A 14130-nucleotide genomic window follows, 5' to 3' on the forward strand; every position below is an offset into this window, starting at 1 on the left:
TCCCGATGGAAAACTAGATGGCGAAAACATGAACAAATGGCAGTGCATCTAATTACAAACAACAGGATTTACATGGTGCGTAATGTTAGGACACACATCCGTACGTGGTATGCAAGAAATAAAACCAGCGCCGATCCTCCCGGTGAAAAAACGGGTAATTTGTGTGCGTTAGTGTGCGTGATCTTATGTGTGTACATGTGAGTGCGCGACAGTGTGATATAGACATGGTGGCCGCGTCTAATGGGCAAGGGAAAACCGAAAGAGAACAGAAGAGAAGTAATGTAGGTGTCGTTTCGTGAGATGTGGGTGGACCACCTGGATATTGCGCAAATGATTACCTTGAGGCTCGTTAGCTCGTGGCTGCGTACGACCGTACTGAGTTTGTGGATCCAGCTCGATGACGATTTCATTTTCCCGTTCAACGGGCTGCTCGCCGCGCCCGATTTCGGACGGAACCGCTGGTTGCACGGGCTTCGCCATCTCTGAAGCAACATTTCACCAATTTGATGATGGGGACACAGATGGTGGACAATCGGGTTAAAAGGCAAGACAGTGACGCGCCGAACGTAAATCATGATTAGACATCTTGTGCGAGAGCTGATATATCGCGCTGGGCCAGATTACATGCGACTGAAAAACACATGTTCGCAAAAGCCGTGCAAACGCCGATTAACCCGGTTGCAGGACTTCTGAGAAGCCGATGTATGAGATTAGCAGGTGCACTGTGGAAGAATCACATTTCCGTTAGATGTTGAACCATTGTTTGCCGCGTTCGTACCGGTACACACTTTTACTAGTGCTTCTTCGGGAACTCGTAGCATTCTAGTTAAACATAAAGTCGACGATGTTGCGGAATCCCGCTGATTGTCGAATCCATGGCTGTGGTCGAGGATATGTTAGGACTCGCGAAGTTATGGCGTCGAGTAAGTAGCGTTAATACAAAATGATTCGATGAAACTGGTACGCTGAAATCGTATAAACGCGGTACCGATCTCGTCAGCTTCGACAAATCGATGTGAAATGACGTTTTATCGTTTTAGCGATCATCGAGATGCGGATGTATAATATCTTCGGTAAATGCGTAGACCACAGTGCCTGGGACAACAATACTGGATAACAGTGACTTCTTTTCTTAAAATTCCACTTATTCGACCGATCAGTTCAATCCTCTTGTTATTAGCTGAGAAGTTAGATACAGATTTCGAATATTTTGGTAAGAACAGAGCCAGGCATTGTTGTCTAACAGGAGAATTTTGTCAGATGTTGAAACAGTTTTAAGAGTATGTTAGAAATGACAAAACTCAATCTCCTAAGAAAATGTAATGTCTTTCCATATCGATATAAATATCTTCATTTTGTAACTATTTTTTACACACATATATTGACAATATTTACAATCGTTATACTTAATGATTCCCATTTTAAATCTCAAACTCAAAACAAACACGTCGAGTTAATAAGTTAAACATTTACCATCGAATTCCATCGTACTGGCAGGCTTTCCGAATTTATTTATTGCAGTGTCTTATGTCGGCAAGAAAGAAGGGGAAAATTGCAAAAAGCTAACAAGCTCTGTCGGAATTTTCGTACCCGATCCTAAACTTTCGGATAAATGATTTCGATTTCATTTCGGAGGAGATCGATTCTAAAAATTGCGGATCTTTATACATTTATATGCAAATATTCCAAAAATACAAGAAAACTTATAAATTAGCAAGGTCTAACAGCATCCTTACTTCGTTTTTACAATGAACAATCTCTTAGTCGATAAAGGAATCTTTTCTTCAATTCTAAATTTTGCAAAATCACGCGCGACGATAAGAATTCGCATAAAGATTGCGTATGGCGAACCAAATTATATCGAACGATATCGTAAAGAGGAACAATGAAAGTTAGTAGCGTCGAATGTAATTAGCGAGGTGTCAAATGACAAGCGTCGAAACAAAATGTTACACTCTGTGGTAGCTTTTATTACCCGCCAGTGAACGCGAACGTCTCAATGTGCTCGCGTTTGATTAGCCGGTTAGTTACAAGGAAGTGTGGGATTCCGCGGTGTTAAATACGATCGTTTCGACTCCGCCATTAAAAACCCGTCTAAAAGGATCACGTAATCCTAATGGCATGTGCTACCGGGGGAGCACGACACCTCGACTTCAATGGTGTGCCGCGTAAAATGTCACGCGTACAGACGTATGTAGGCACACAAAGTGGGCAGGAAGAGGCCGTTAGCCGTGCGATATCATGGCGTCGTATAATATACTGTAAGGATCGTTGGTATAGTCGATGGTGAAAGGGCAAAGCGGTTTGCAACAAATTGCAAGTAACCGTCACAGTCGATGCACGAAGGGAGACCATCGGAAGCGATATGTAATGAGGCTTTACTGATTTCGCTCTGACTGATTAGCGAACTTAGGCGACTTAGTTTCCGGTATGTATTTCAAAGCGTGGTTTTTAACACTCCGTTCAATAGCAATGCTTCATAGCTATTGGATTATTTTCTCTCTTTTGAATCCTCAGAAGTTTTTCCTTCTAGCATATAAGTTACAAAAACGAATCGACGCCGAGAGTCTCGCCAGAGTACCATTAGATAAACAATGATTTCATATGTATATATGATAATGCTTCATAGCTATTGGATTATTTTCTCTCTTTTGAATCCTCAGAAGTTTTTCCTTCTAGCATATAAGTTACAAAAACGAATCGACGCCGAGAGTCTCGCCAGAGTACCATTAGATAAACAATGATTTCATATGTATATAGAACAGAGTGCTCTTTGTCTTTAGGCGACGTTTTTGGTTTCGTCTTTGTGAATAGTCTTCAGTCTCCTGGAGCAATCAGGAGAGTAAAGACGGTCCTTCCTCGTACATCAAATTAATAAACTAAAAGGGATAAGTTTAATTCACTGCGTTTTACTTTTATTTATCTACCCATTTCCAATAATAGCATTTTTCCAAGTATTATTATATCGGCAATGAAGAAACCTGCAGTGTAAGTATTATTGTCTAGTTAATAAATCCTTTTTTAAACATCTTAACAGTTATGTTTGTGTATGTCGCAGACACATTTTCAAGATTTTTCGGGTGTAAATGATCCAAACCATATATTTGGCTTGTACAACCCTTTCTATTTATCACTTTATGCAGTCTTTATCGAATCCTGCAAATAAAGTTTTACTTTCTTTCGTATTTTCCTACGGGTTGTTATTAATGTTGTTAATATTGTCAATATCCTTTCGTATGATAAGCTTGAAAACATTGTATTATAGCGCAGTTTTCAAAGCATGCGCCTATTGTTGTTTTAGTCGGTTCTACGTGACCCGAACACTTGTGGCGAAAATTTTTACGAGCGCCGTAATTCGAAATTACATTTCACTTTCACGCAAGAGCTTCTACCAAGAGAGAATCGATGACGTCACTTTTTTTCGAGATTCGAGTGAAAACAAGTTCAAGAATTGATTCACAGTTCTGAATTGTTGTCCGAGCTGTGAAGATATTTGTGCGTCGAAGGCTTATAAGTATAGAAATACACCTAGAAACGTTTTATAAAACAGCGGCAAATAGATTAGTTTTGTTGTTTGCAACGAGAACCAATAAAACTATTATCCCTGCGTTGGTAAAAGTAGCAGCAGCAGTAAAACGCTCGAGTTTGTCGAGTGGAAACGTGATTTTAAAACGCGCCGACGCCGAGTCAAATTTTATGTATTTACACGTGTCCGATTGCCATTTCGCGACATTGTTAGTTGATAAATATTTCATGGACGCCGAGAGGAAAGAGTATTTCCATGAAAGCTCACAGATGCGTCGCGACGACTACAAAATGGTTCTTTCAATAATGCGTATATCAATTTATAAGGTAATAAATCTGCGGAACGTCAGCAGCATAAAGCGGAGACGCGCATTCGGCTGACACTGTATTGGAAATGGTTTTCTCTGGACGCGAAAAAAGCAAGGACGGGCAAAGATTTGCACTCGGCATTTCGTAGACGCGATCGTTGCTAAACGAACAGATTCTCTCGATAATCGCAAGGAACTGCGGAGAAGATATTCCGTGAAGGTATACGAGAAAACGGAATTTCGTATGCAACATCCTAATAATGTAGGATGTTTAAAGCGGTTTTCATACATTTCGTGCAGTATTCATTTTGCAGAAAATACTCGGGACAGGGGAGCCTCAATAGGCGGCGGGTTCGACGGGATCTCTTGAACGAGCTTCCCAGAAAAATCCGAGAACCGTACGTCGTACCGTTTCCGTGCGACTAATGCTTGTTAGTTGGCCAACCCGCGCGCATGATAAGGTGCACACCGGAATAAGTTCTGTACAGTTAGAAATTATTCAGCGGCGGGTTTATCGAGGCACGTCCACGCTCGAAGAAAATTATATGTGTCTCGGTGATAAGCGTTCTTGCGTTCGCCGGCGAATTGTGGACAAATCGTGTACGTTTTCCGCGTGCAAACTGATCGCGCACGAAATCAGCACTTTTTATAGGAACTACTAATCAAACGTTTCAGTTTATTTACATCGTACACCCTATCGGTTTCGGGATGCTGTGGACTATTAATTTCCACATTTATTAATCTTGACGGCTGCGAATCACGAACAGGTAAATTTATTGTTGTTCATGTATGGTGAACAACGAACAAAAAGTCAAAAATTCTTCTGAATTTGAAAGTATGTGAAAGTATGCTTTTTTAACATTTTCGATCTTTGTAAGGTACTAGTTCTAGACATATTAGTTTCTCTACAGGTTTTGGACTCAAAATTAATTTTTATGTAAATTCTATTTACCAGTTGGCACTCTAAATTGACTCTTCTACAGATCATATTCACTTTTTTGCAATTAAAATTAATCCTTGATTATATCATATTCACTTGTTTGCACATAAACTTAACGCTTTCACATATCAAAATTACTGGTCTTTTATTCAAGCATTCTCCCCATCAAGTATACTCGTCGAAAACAGCTAATTGGTTAATGTGAATCTAGGTATTTATGTATATAATAGCACAAATTTCAATACAAATAGTATAATCTTCATTGATCTTCAATAATTATTTATTAAATATTATACAGTTTTTGAAGTTAATATGAATTTAATTACAAATAATTACAAATAAGTGAATTTGATTTGCAAATTAATGAATTTCGTTTGCAAAAAGGTGAATAAGTCCTTAAAAGGATTACCTACAGAAGGATTAATGTGGAGTGCAAAATTGTGAATATAATCTACATAAGGATATAATATACATAATGCGAAGTGAAATAGCTGTATAGACCTGGATTAAAAACGTGAAAATTTTAATTAATTGTCGGAAACTGTTAGTTAAATAATAATATTTATACTCTGGGTCTAAACGGATCCAAGCCCTGCCGCCCAAGTGTAATTCAGACTGAAATTATAATTGGAATAATATTATGTCTTACCTAAAAGCAAGAAAATAACAGAGGAAACGTTTATTTTTATTGGAATAATGAATCAAGTAGAAACGATTAATTATCGAGGAATTTCGTTCTAATTACAAGAAACTAAATCACTAAGACGCGCGTGCATACATTGCGAAATAATTAACACGAGGTCCTTATACACTTTGGAGATCGCTGTAACACGTTTTAGCGATTAATTAACTGTCAGAGTCGCGGGGGTGAAGAATGCTTATTGCGAATGATTTCTATACGGATATGCCTTGTTTGTCCAATGTGCATTTATGACCTGCAGTTACACTAACTGCGCATCTGCGGATCTGTCAATTTTTAAACAAATAACGAGTGACTTTCTCTCCTCCTCTTCTCCTCTTCTCTCTCCCCTCTCTCCTCTCTTTACGGTTTTAATTACACCTTCCATCGTAAATGCAACGTACAATTTCGTTCAGAAATTTGTAATCATCCGACACTGAGAATATTGCGGAACTTAATTTCACAGAGCTCTGTTTATACGAAATTTGTTTGTTACGGTAATTGGATTATGTCATTTATCGTCAAAAGCATATACCGTCATCTGTCGATATAACTTTCGTAGCATTGACATAAAGAACAATGTTTCGAAAATTTCATATGTCAATTTGAAATTTTTATCTAATTACTGGTGATATATTAATGCCTCTATGGTATATTATCTCATACTGCATAATGCATAACCCTTTAGTCCTCGGGTTAAAGAGGAAATATCTCAAAAAACTACGCTGAAAAAAGTTGCTAATTGAAATTATGAACGGTCCTAAGCATACACAGTCTGCCATCATTAGTTAAGAAGAACATACGAACTTGCTTCGTGTGTTTTCTTTTACACATATACAGTGCACAAAATTAAACCTCTTGTAGATCGTACTCATCATTTTGCAAATCAGATTCATCCCTTTACAGGTCTTATATAATCTTTCGCAAATTAAATTCAATTATCGTAATTATTTGTTATAAAATTCATATTAAATCTAAAAATTTACTAACGTTTTATAAATAATTATTGAAGTTCAATTATTTGTAATGAAATTTGTATCGTTTTATACCAAGTATCTAAATTTATATTAAAACTTGAATAAAAAGACGGGCGAATTGAAAAGGCGAATTCAATTTGCAAAAGAATAAATAAAATCTGCGAAACGTATAATTTGATTTGCAAAAAGGTGACTATGATTTACATAGGGATTAATTTTCTGTGCAAAACCTGCTACTATTTACTTAACAATTTTCCGAGTGCACACAAATTTGTCAATAACTTTTCCTCCTTCAGCTTGACGGTTTTAAGGTACAAAATGTTCTCGACCTGACGTAAGTTCCACCTACCATCACTTAGCCCTATGATGTAGCAGCGACAGAAATAGAGTTATAAAAGAGTCAACGAAGTGTGGTCGCAGTGGAGGAATACCTTGCAATTCAACGTTCATCAACCGGTTGGTGCTATCGGAATTTTCCACTCAACGATGCCACGGGGTTTCGCTAGAAATCTCGGCCGTTTCACGGGTGACAGTCACGGCAATTTTATTTTAACGAACAATTAAGTAATCGAGTACGTCGGGACGTCGTCGCGGCTGATTGAAATTAACTGGTGGCTACGCGATACGGATCTACCTCGGTTAATCCGTTTTGCGGAGATTTAATAATGACCGGAGCCAGTTAGTAACAAGTGCCCTCGTTACATCGTCGCTAGCCAATCGACTTTCATCTTGATGCGCTGCGACAGTGCATCCGGGGTAGCTTCTTACGCGCAGCACACCGAAAGTTATGTGTAATAACGCTGAGTACCTTAAGAGGCAACTTTCTTCCGTGATAGCTGCGTAAGCGCGGCAAGTTTCACTGAGACCGGCCGTTCATGCAATTTCGCCTCGTGGATAATTCATGCGGCCAATAAAAGAGGAGTAGGTCAAACTTGCTTTTGGAGTACCCCGCCACGTATAATCGGTCCCGCGGCGCATGACACGACGAGATTAAACTTACAGTATTTCCAATTGCTTCCGATTAACATTTTTCGGATAAACCATATTTGATTCTCGATCGTTGCTCGATGTTGGAATTTGTGAAATTCAATTTCCCTGCGTTGACGTCTGCAGTGAAATCCACGGTTTGACATATACGTTGTTATTTAAAATATTATCTACGCGTAATGACATATATGTTGTTATTTAAAATATTACCCACGCGTGTCGCGTTGTATTCGGAGAATTTTTAATTTCTCGCTGACAATTGTTTCGTTCGTATTTTAATGGAAGATACATCGCGTTTGGCTAAATATTATAAACAGAGTGTGCATTTTTATGTAAAATAAAGATTGTTTGCACTGGTTGCAAGATACAGCAACGGCATACTGACATTAATTATGTTTTACCTCAGCAGTTTTAATGAATTGAAAATAGCATAACAATATTTTTGATATTGTTTTTCTTCTTTTTACTGTTTTGTATTTTATCTACTAATTTTTGTTATGAACGCATAAAATCGAGTGTTCATTTACAAGCGACGTAATGTTGCGAATACATAATTTGGTAGCGGCTGTGTCGACAAGCTAATCATACTGTACAAACTGCAGTAAACAATATTCTTATTGTTTGTTGTTATGATTATATTTTAACGAGGAAATGAAAAGATCTCTATTATTATTTTGACATCAGTCGCGAAACATTTTGTTCAACAATTTCGTCGTTGTTCTACGAATTTTGTAAAATACATCCATTAGCAACTATTATTATGCAATGTAACGGTCAGGGAGAAGTTGCATAAATTATATTTGATAACTTTTGTAATAATGGTTACGGTAAAAGTTCCGTTTACGAATATTCTATTGCACACTGTTAAATGAGTTGAGGCTATATCTACGTAGGTATAATTATGCGAGTTTGTAACATGTTAACGGCATCACAAATTGTACACCAGTGAATGAGCAAATTATATTAACAGGATTTAATTAAAACCACTTTTTTCTAGGTAAATGCTTGTTCCTATCAGGCGATGTATCACATTTTAAATTTTTCACTGTTATTACAACTACCAAAAGAATTTCCAATTACTTCGCATTCTTCTATTATAATTGGATACCCGGTGTAACTCTGCTATGAGTTTTAAGCCTCCAAATATACGTACGTGTTCCACCTCCAAACCGTTACTTAGAATGTAACTAGGACTGCTGACCACGTGTTTGCTTTCCGACGATGAGTGGTAATGTACGTACATTGCTTCAACACTAACAAGAACTACTTATCGTAATTGCACATGTAAAATTACGGCAAGGTAATTGAATACTTTTGTGAATTGACTTCGTCGTTTCTTTTTGTTTTAATTAGATAATTTCGGAAATATTTTGCAAAGAAAACCGAGGAACTTCGTGTCCCTATTTCTTATTAAATATATTATCGATTTCAATTATTTTCTATTCTTGAAGAGTTATAATAATATCGTCCCCTTTTCTTAAAAACTTTATGTACGTGAATATATTCAACCTTTGTGATTCAACATATTATACACCATATTCTTAATGACCCCATAGTTAACGCAACTACATTAAAAAAAGCTAAATAAATAAGTAAATAAATATCCTGTGCTCATTCAATACTGTGCAAAGTATCTAAAAATTTTATAATGTACTGTTAACGGAACGCGATGCATTTTCAAAAACTTGAAAGAAAATTCTTAATTCCGTAATATAATTTCAATATTTTGCTAGGATATATACAGGGCGAACGAAATAACTTTGTCACTTTTCTGATAAAATGGAAAGATAACAAAGGGAAACACTGTTTGGTTTGCAGCAGCACGTATCATGGTAAACAAAACATTTTTTTCAACGTCATACTTTTTGCGATTTTAATACTATCGATGTTTTTTTAATTGTTTCGTTCAATGATCTATGATATCATAATATTTGTCCCTTCGAACGAAGCGATGTTTTACTTCGACACATTTTCACATGATCAAAAACAAGTAAACATTTGAAGCGATCAAGTCATTTTGTTCGCCCTGTATGTATTTATTTTTTGGCAACGGAGCATATAGGATTCATTGGAATTCCATCGGCATTTTGGGTAATCATGAAACGGTAGCCAAATCCATACTTTTATTTTTCAAGTCTGCGGGCAGAAATTTGCTTGGAACTTTCGGTGGCATTTCGTTGCAACGAGCTATTGTGCGATTCATCGGTGACCCACCCTGGGTGGAACTCGTGAAAACCGTGTGTCACACCATTTGCGGTCGTTTCTGGGGCGATTACAAAAAAATCCGCTCCATTAGCGGTCAAGCGAACGAAGTGGCGAAGCGTGCAGGGTAGTGCTGCTTGCGGTTGTTCCATTTGCGGTTACAAATGAAAGCGCGACTTCCGTTCATAGAGTTCTCGTTTGCACTTTGACCACATTTCCAGACGGCGAAAGTGCCGAGCATTCTAAGACGAAACAGGCACACTTCCGCGTGTATAGCGATCGTCAATATCGTCAATTCAGGGGCTGCGACAGACCCTTAGTGGAAGCGTTTCCAACTAGATTTACCGATATTAATTGCCAATTTTCCAATAAATTCCACCAAATTTAAATAATCTGATTTAATGAAACTGGAACTAGAAAGTTAAATCACAGTGGATGACATTTGAACTCTTTTGCATCCTAAACATCCTACTAAAATTCAAGTTCTTCGAAGATATAAAGATATTGTACTTCTTTATTTTAGCATATATTGTTACAAAACAATATACACCAATCGCGTTTAGGGCTCGTCAATTCTTAAGTTTTTATATATAACTTTGCATTCCTTATAATTTACTAAAAATTGTATTAGCTTCAGCAGTAATAAAATAGTCTAAATTTTTGTTAATAGAAAAAAACAGTGGAGGGTATAAAATAAACTGAAATAAATGTACAATGTGATACAGGACGGATGATTCAACAGAGCAAAGGTAAAACACGAAACCGAATAAAATGTTTTCATTCGAAGCTCCGTGGCCAAGATAGTCTGAAATGTTTGAAAATTCTTTTGAAAACTACGTTATTAAAAGCGTAATATTAGATGAAAAAGATTCCATTTCTTTTTAGACCTAGTCCTGCATGTGAAATAACTTCCTAACCGGTTGTACCGTCCGTCCTCAGAGATCCGGCATAAATACCTCAGCCATTTTGTTTCCCGAAGACGAATTATCATTACGGTTAAATGAAAATTACTTGCGCGACAATGAAAGTTTTGCAAATGGAAGAAAGAATAATTTGCAAACGTTGTATCACGGCTAATTTTCGCATAAAACATAAGGGGAAATTTCTCCCAACAAACGGAAATGCATACAACAATTCACAAATTACACAATGTGGTTCTGAGACGAATGAACGAGGTGAATGAATAGATTTAGGAGACATTTGTATAACCAAGTTCCTTCTCTTGGCTGCGAGGCCGAAAATAAAGAATTATTATTAGGTATTATAAAAATTCATATTAAATTAAAAGATTGAATAACAGACGGCCAATCTTGATTTACAAGCCGATGATCAAAAGCTGCGGAAGGATTATTTTGATTTACAAGAAAGTATAAGGAAAAATATAATCTGCAAAAGGATTGTATAAAATATAATATGATTATATTAATTGTAGAAAACTATAGAGAACTGTAGAGAACTATAGAAAACTGTCGTATCTGAACGGAGTACCTCAAAAAGTACGTACATAAAAATAGGCAAATAAAATTAGAAACGATCCTAAGCACACAGAGTTATATTTTTGCAAATAATGTCCGCCGTTCGAGTGTTAAACAGCGTATCCGCCGGTCGACTTAGTTTCGAACGTTATTATCCCTGATCGTTTAGAATCGGAACGTTTCATACTCGACACTTTTATTTCTATCGGAGTAAGCGTTCTAGCGATTAAGCACACGAGAAAGTTTCGCCGAAAGTCGGTCACACTTTCGTTGGCGACCGCAAATGAAGCAGCTGTAACTACCAGCAGCATCCCCTAAGTTCCGGAGCACTTCAGCTTCGATCGGGGGCTGGAATCGATTTCCAGCGACAACCGCTTTTGGCATCGCTTCTTAAAAGACCGATCGCCGTCTGATCTCGGCGACGACTTTCGCCAATACGGTCCTGCACGTCGAAGTAACGCCGTTGGTAGCGTATCAGACGACATAAACCGATACATAAATTCCAATTTATCCCCTCCCAGCGCCCGCCACCCAACTCCGTAGCACGTTGTACGGACCGTGACGATGTTGTGCACTGTGTCGAATGTCATAAATCGATTCCAGGATACATTTACATTGGCCCGATAGCCGGCTATCGCGCATACATGCCCCCGAGCTTGTCTAATCGAAAAAAGTGAATCGCTGATGGCACAATATGCGGAGCTGACAATGAGCTATTCGACAGTGATGGCACCGAGTACAAGCGGTATCGATACTCGACAGCTAAATTGCGGACGCTTATGCAAATTCACATTTTTACCGATGGATTTACAATCTATGGCTGGTGGCAGTGACGCGATCCTTAACCGTCGCATGGCGGATGCATCTGACGATTCTTTTTTGGCCGTATCTGTTCAGATCCTTGCGCATCAATTTCTTTTGAAATATTTATGAAACTACTTCTTTCAGGGCAATGTTCATCGAACGTGCTAACGACTAGGACCTTTTGTTGACACGCTTTTACATCGTTTCACCATTTCGAACGTTTTCCTCTCCTCTTCTTTGGTGACGTGAATATATTTCATCTTGGAAGTAAGTTCATCGATAGGGTTAAATTATTGTAAATTAAACTGTTGTAGTTCATTTCGGGAGATATCGATTTTCGGAGAAGTGAAAATTGTCTGAGAAACGTCGAAATAGTTGAAACATGAAGTTAAAAAGGTTCGAGATCATTCTATTCAAGAAAAATTTGAAGATTATCTGGTACAATTTATATGTAGTGACGTATTTAGTTCTTCCGAACACTGTCGAAAATATTGAACTTCAAAATCTGTTAAACGATGTGACAAAATATAATTATCCGAATATCAGCATTAAGCATTTTAGTCTTCGTATTAAGTAGTCGATGTTTATTTAAAATGTTATTTGGAAAACAAATATTCAAGTAACAAATAAACGTTATTCTTCCAACAAGTTCTTGGATTATATTCATTTGTTTATCAGAAACATGTCTTTTAGTTGAAAATTTAAAATCAGCCCTGTTCAACGATAATTAAATAGCTGCAGTATTTTTACTGTACAAAGGTAGCATAATTATTCGTTTAACATTTGAAGGTTGGAAAATTCTTTTAATTGAGTAATTAAAGAACATGACATTAATTAGAAATTTGTATAGAAAATAACCATTTTAATTGTAACAGATTTTCAATAGAAATTCAGATTAATTGATTTTACTAAAACATTTAGTAAGTTTGATTTAAAGTTATTGTGTCATCTGTTCGTTTATACTTCGTCTCAAAAACGGTGAAACGATATCTAATCCACACAAAAAACACTGGTCAAGCTTTTCTAGTAGGTTACGTGCGCATAAAGTAAGATTAGACTTTACGATCTGTGGCGAAAAAGATACAATAATCGTCCAAAAAACAAATGAACAATACGAGATTATGTTTCACACTGCAAGAAGCCGGGCATTTCGAGATTCTGGAAATGGCCGAACACTTTCTGGACAAACCTGTAATAAAATTTTCCCCTCGTCCTATTCATTAATCGCGGAAGTCATAAGAAGTTAATATTCGACGTGAAAAAGAAGTGTGAAAAAGGAAGATCGAAATGCTCCGCGGAGCGACTAAGTAGCCGTTACGGTCTCGTGGTCGAGGGAAACGCGTTTATAAACGGTTTTGATGCACCGATACGGCATACACGTTGCGTTCCCTCGGTCTCGGCCGTCGAGCGCGAGTGCCCGATGCGAATTTGATTATACCGGAAAATTGATGGCGGCTGATAACCCCTATGAAATATGAATATGCTGAAGTCTATAAGATCCTTTCGCACCTTGGATCGCGTAAAAATGCAAGTTTGTAGCGGAACGGCGCGACGGCAAGCACTGCCATCTTCGAAATGAATACCTTCGAAAGGACGCGTTACCCTTCTTTTCCCGTATCCCTCATGTTCTTGGGCGAAATAAATTTTTATAAAAATATATTTACAACCTTTGCACCGTGCGAGGTGTGTAATAAATTGTAAACGGCGCTGGAACATTTGTGTTCAGAAGTCTATGCTCATGCAGAATATATGTATACGTTTTCAGGATCTATCGTACGGAAAACAGAATGGACGGAGAAATTTTTCGTTCGCTCGACTTTTCGGGCCACTTTTTCTGACTATCAATAAGAATAGGAGAAATAATAAGAGCGAAACAAAAATTTTCCGAGATCAATGTAAGAAACTGAAATAAATATAAAATGTTTCTTTTCATAATTTAGATAAGTTGTGAAAATGATATAACACTATTATTAAATTCTCCTTATGTCTTCACTATTTTTATATTTCAGATATTCATTTTTGTCATAAATACATAAAATTCACAGTCTGATTATAAAATATTTTATCGTATCAACGATCGATTAGCTTGTACATAGTATACTTAGTGTAAATAGAGAGATTAACGTATTGCATATGTGGTCGTCAAAAGGAAAACAAAAATTGTATTGAGCCAAGATCTTTGTTTTGCTTTGGTATACATAATTAGGTATTTCACAATACGTGGGATTAATAC

The 14130-nt window shown here is 37.2% G+C and overlaps 1 protein-coding gene across 5 annotated transcripts in view; it reads right to left on the bottom strand.

Moving 5' to 3' along the window:
- LOC117222855 (semaphorin-1A) overlaps positions 1-14130 on the bottom strand; it is an 870584-nt gene that overhangs the window by 25288 nt on the left and 831166 nt on the right. For 2 of the 5 annotated variants that reach the window (XM_033474843.2, XM_076527082.1), the window contains one exon: positions 339-482. The exons of the other annotated variants lie outside the window; for them this stretch is intronic. In XM_033474843.2, the coding sequence (XP_033330734.2) occupies positions 339-482 (144 nt within the window). The remainder of the gene's footprint in view (positions 1-338; positions 483-14130) is intronic. 5 annotated transcript variants of the gene reach the window in all.

Source organism: Megalopta genalis, chromosome 17, assembly GCF_051020955.1.
Source record: "Megalopta genalis isolate 19385.01 chromosome 17, iyMegGena1_principal, whole genome shotgun sequence".
NCBI classification, from domain to species: Eukaryota; Metazoa; Arthropoda; class Insecta; order Hymenoptera; family Halictidae; genus Megalopta; species Megalopta genalis.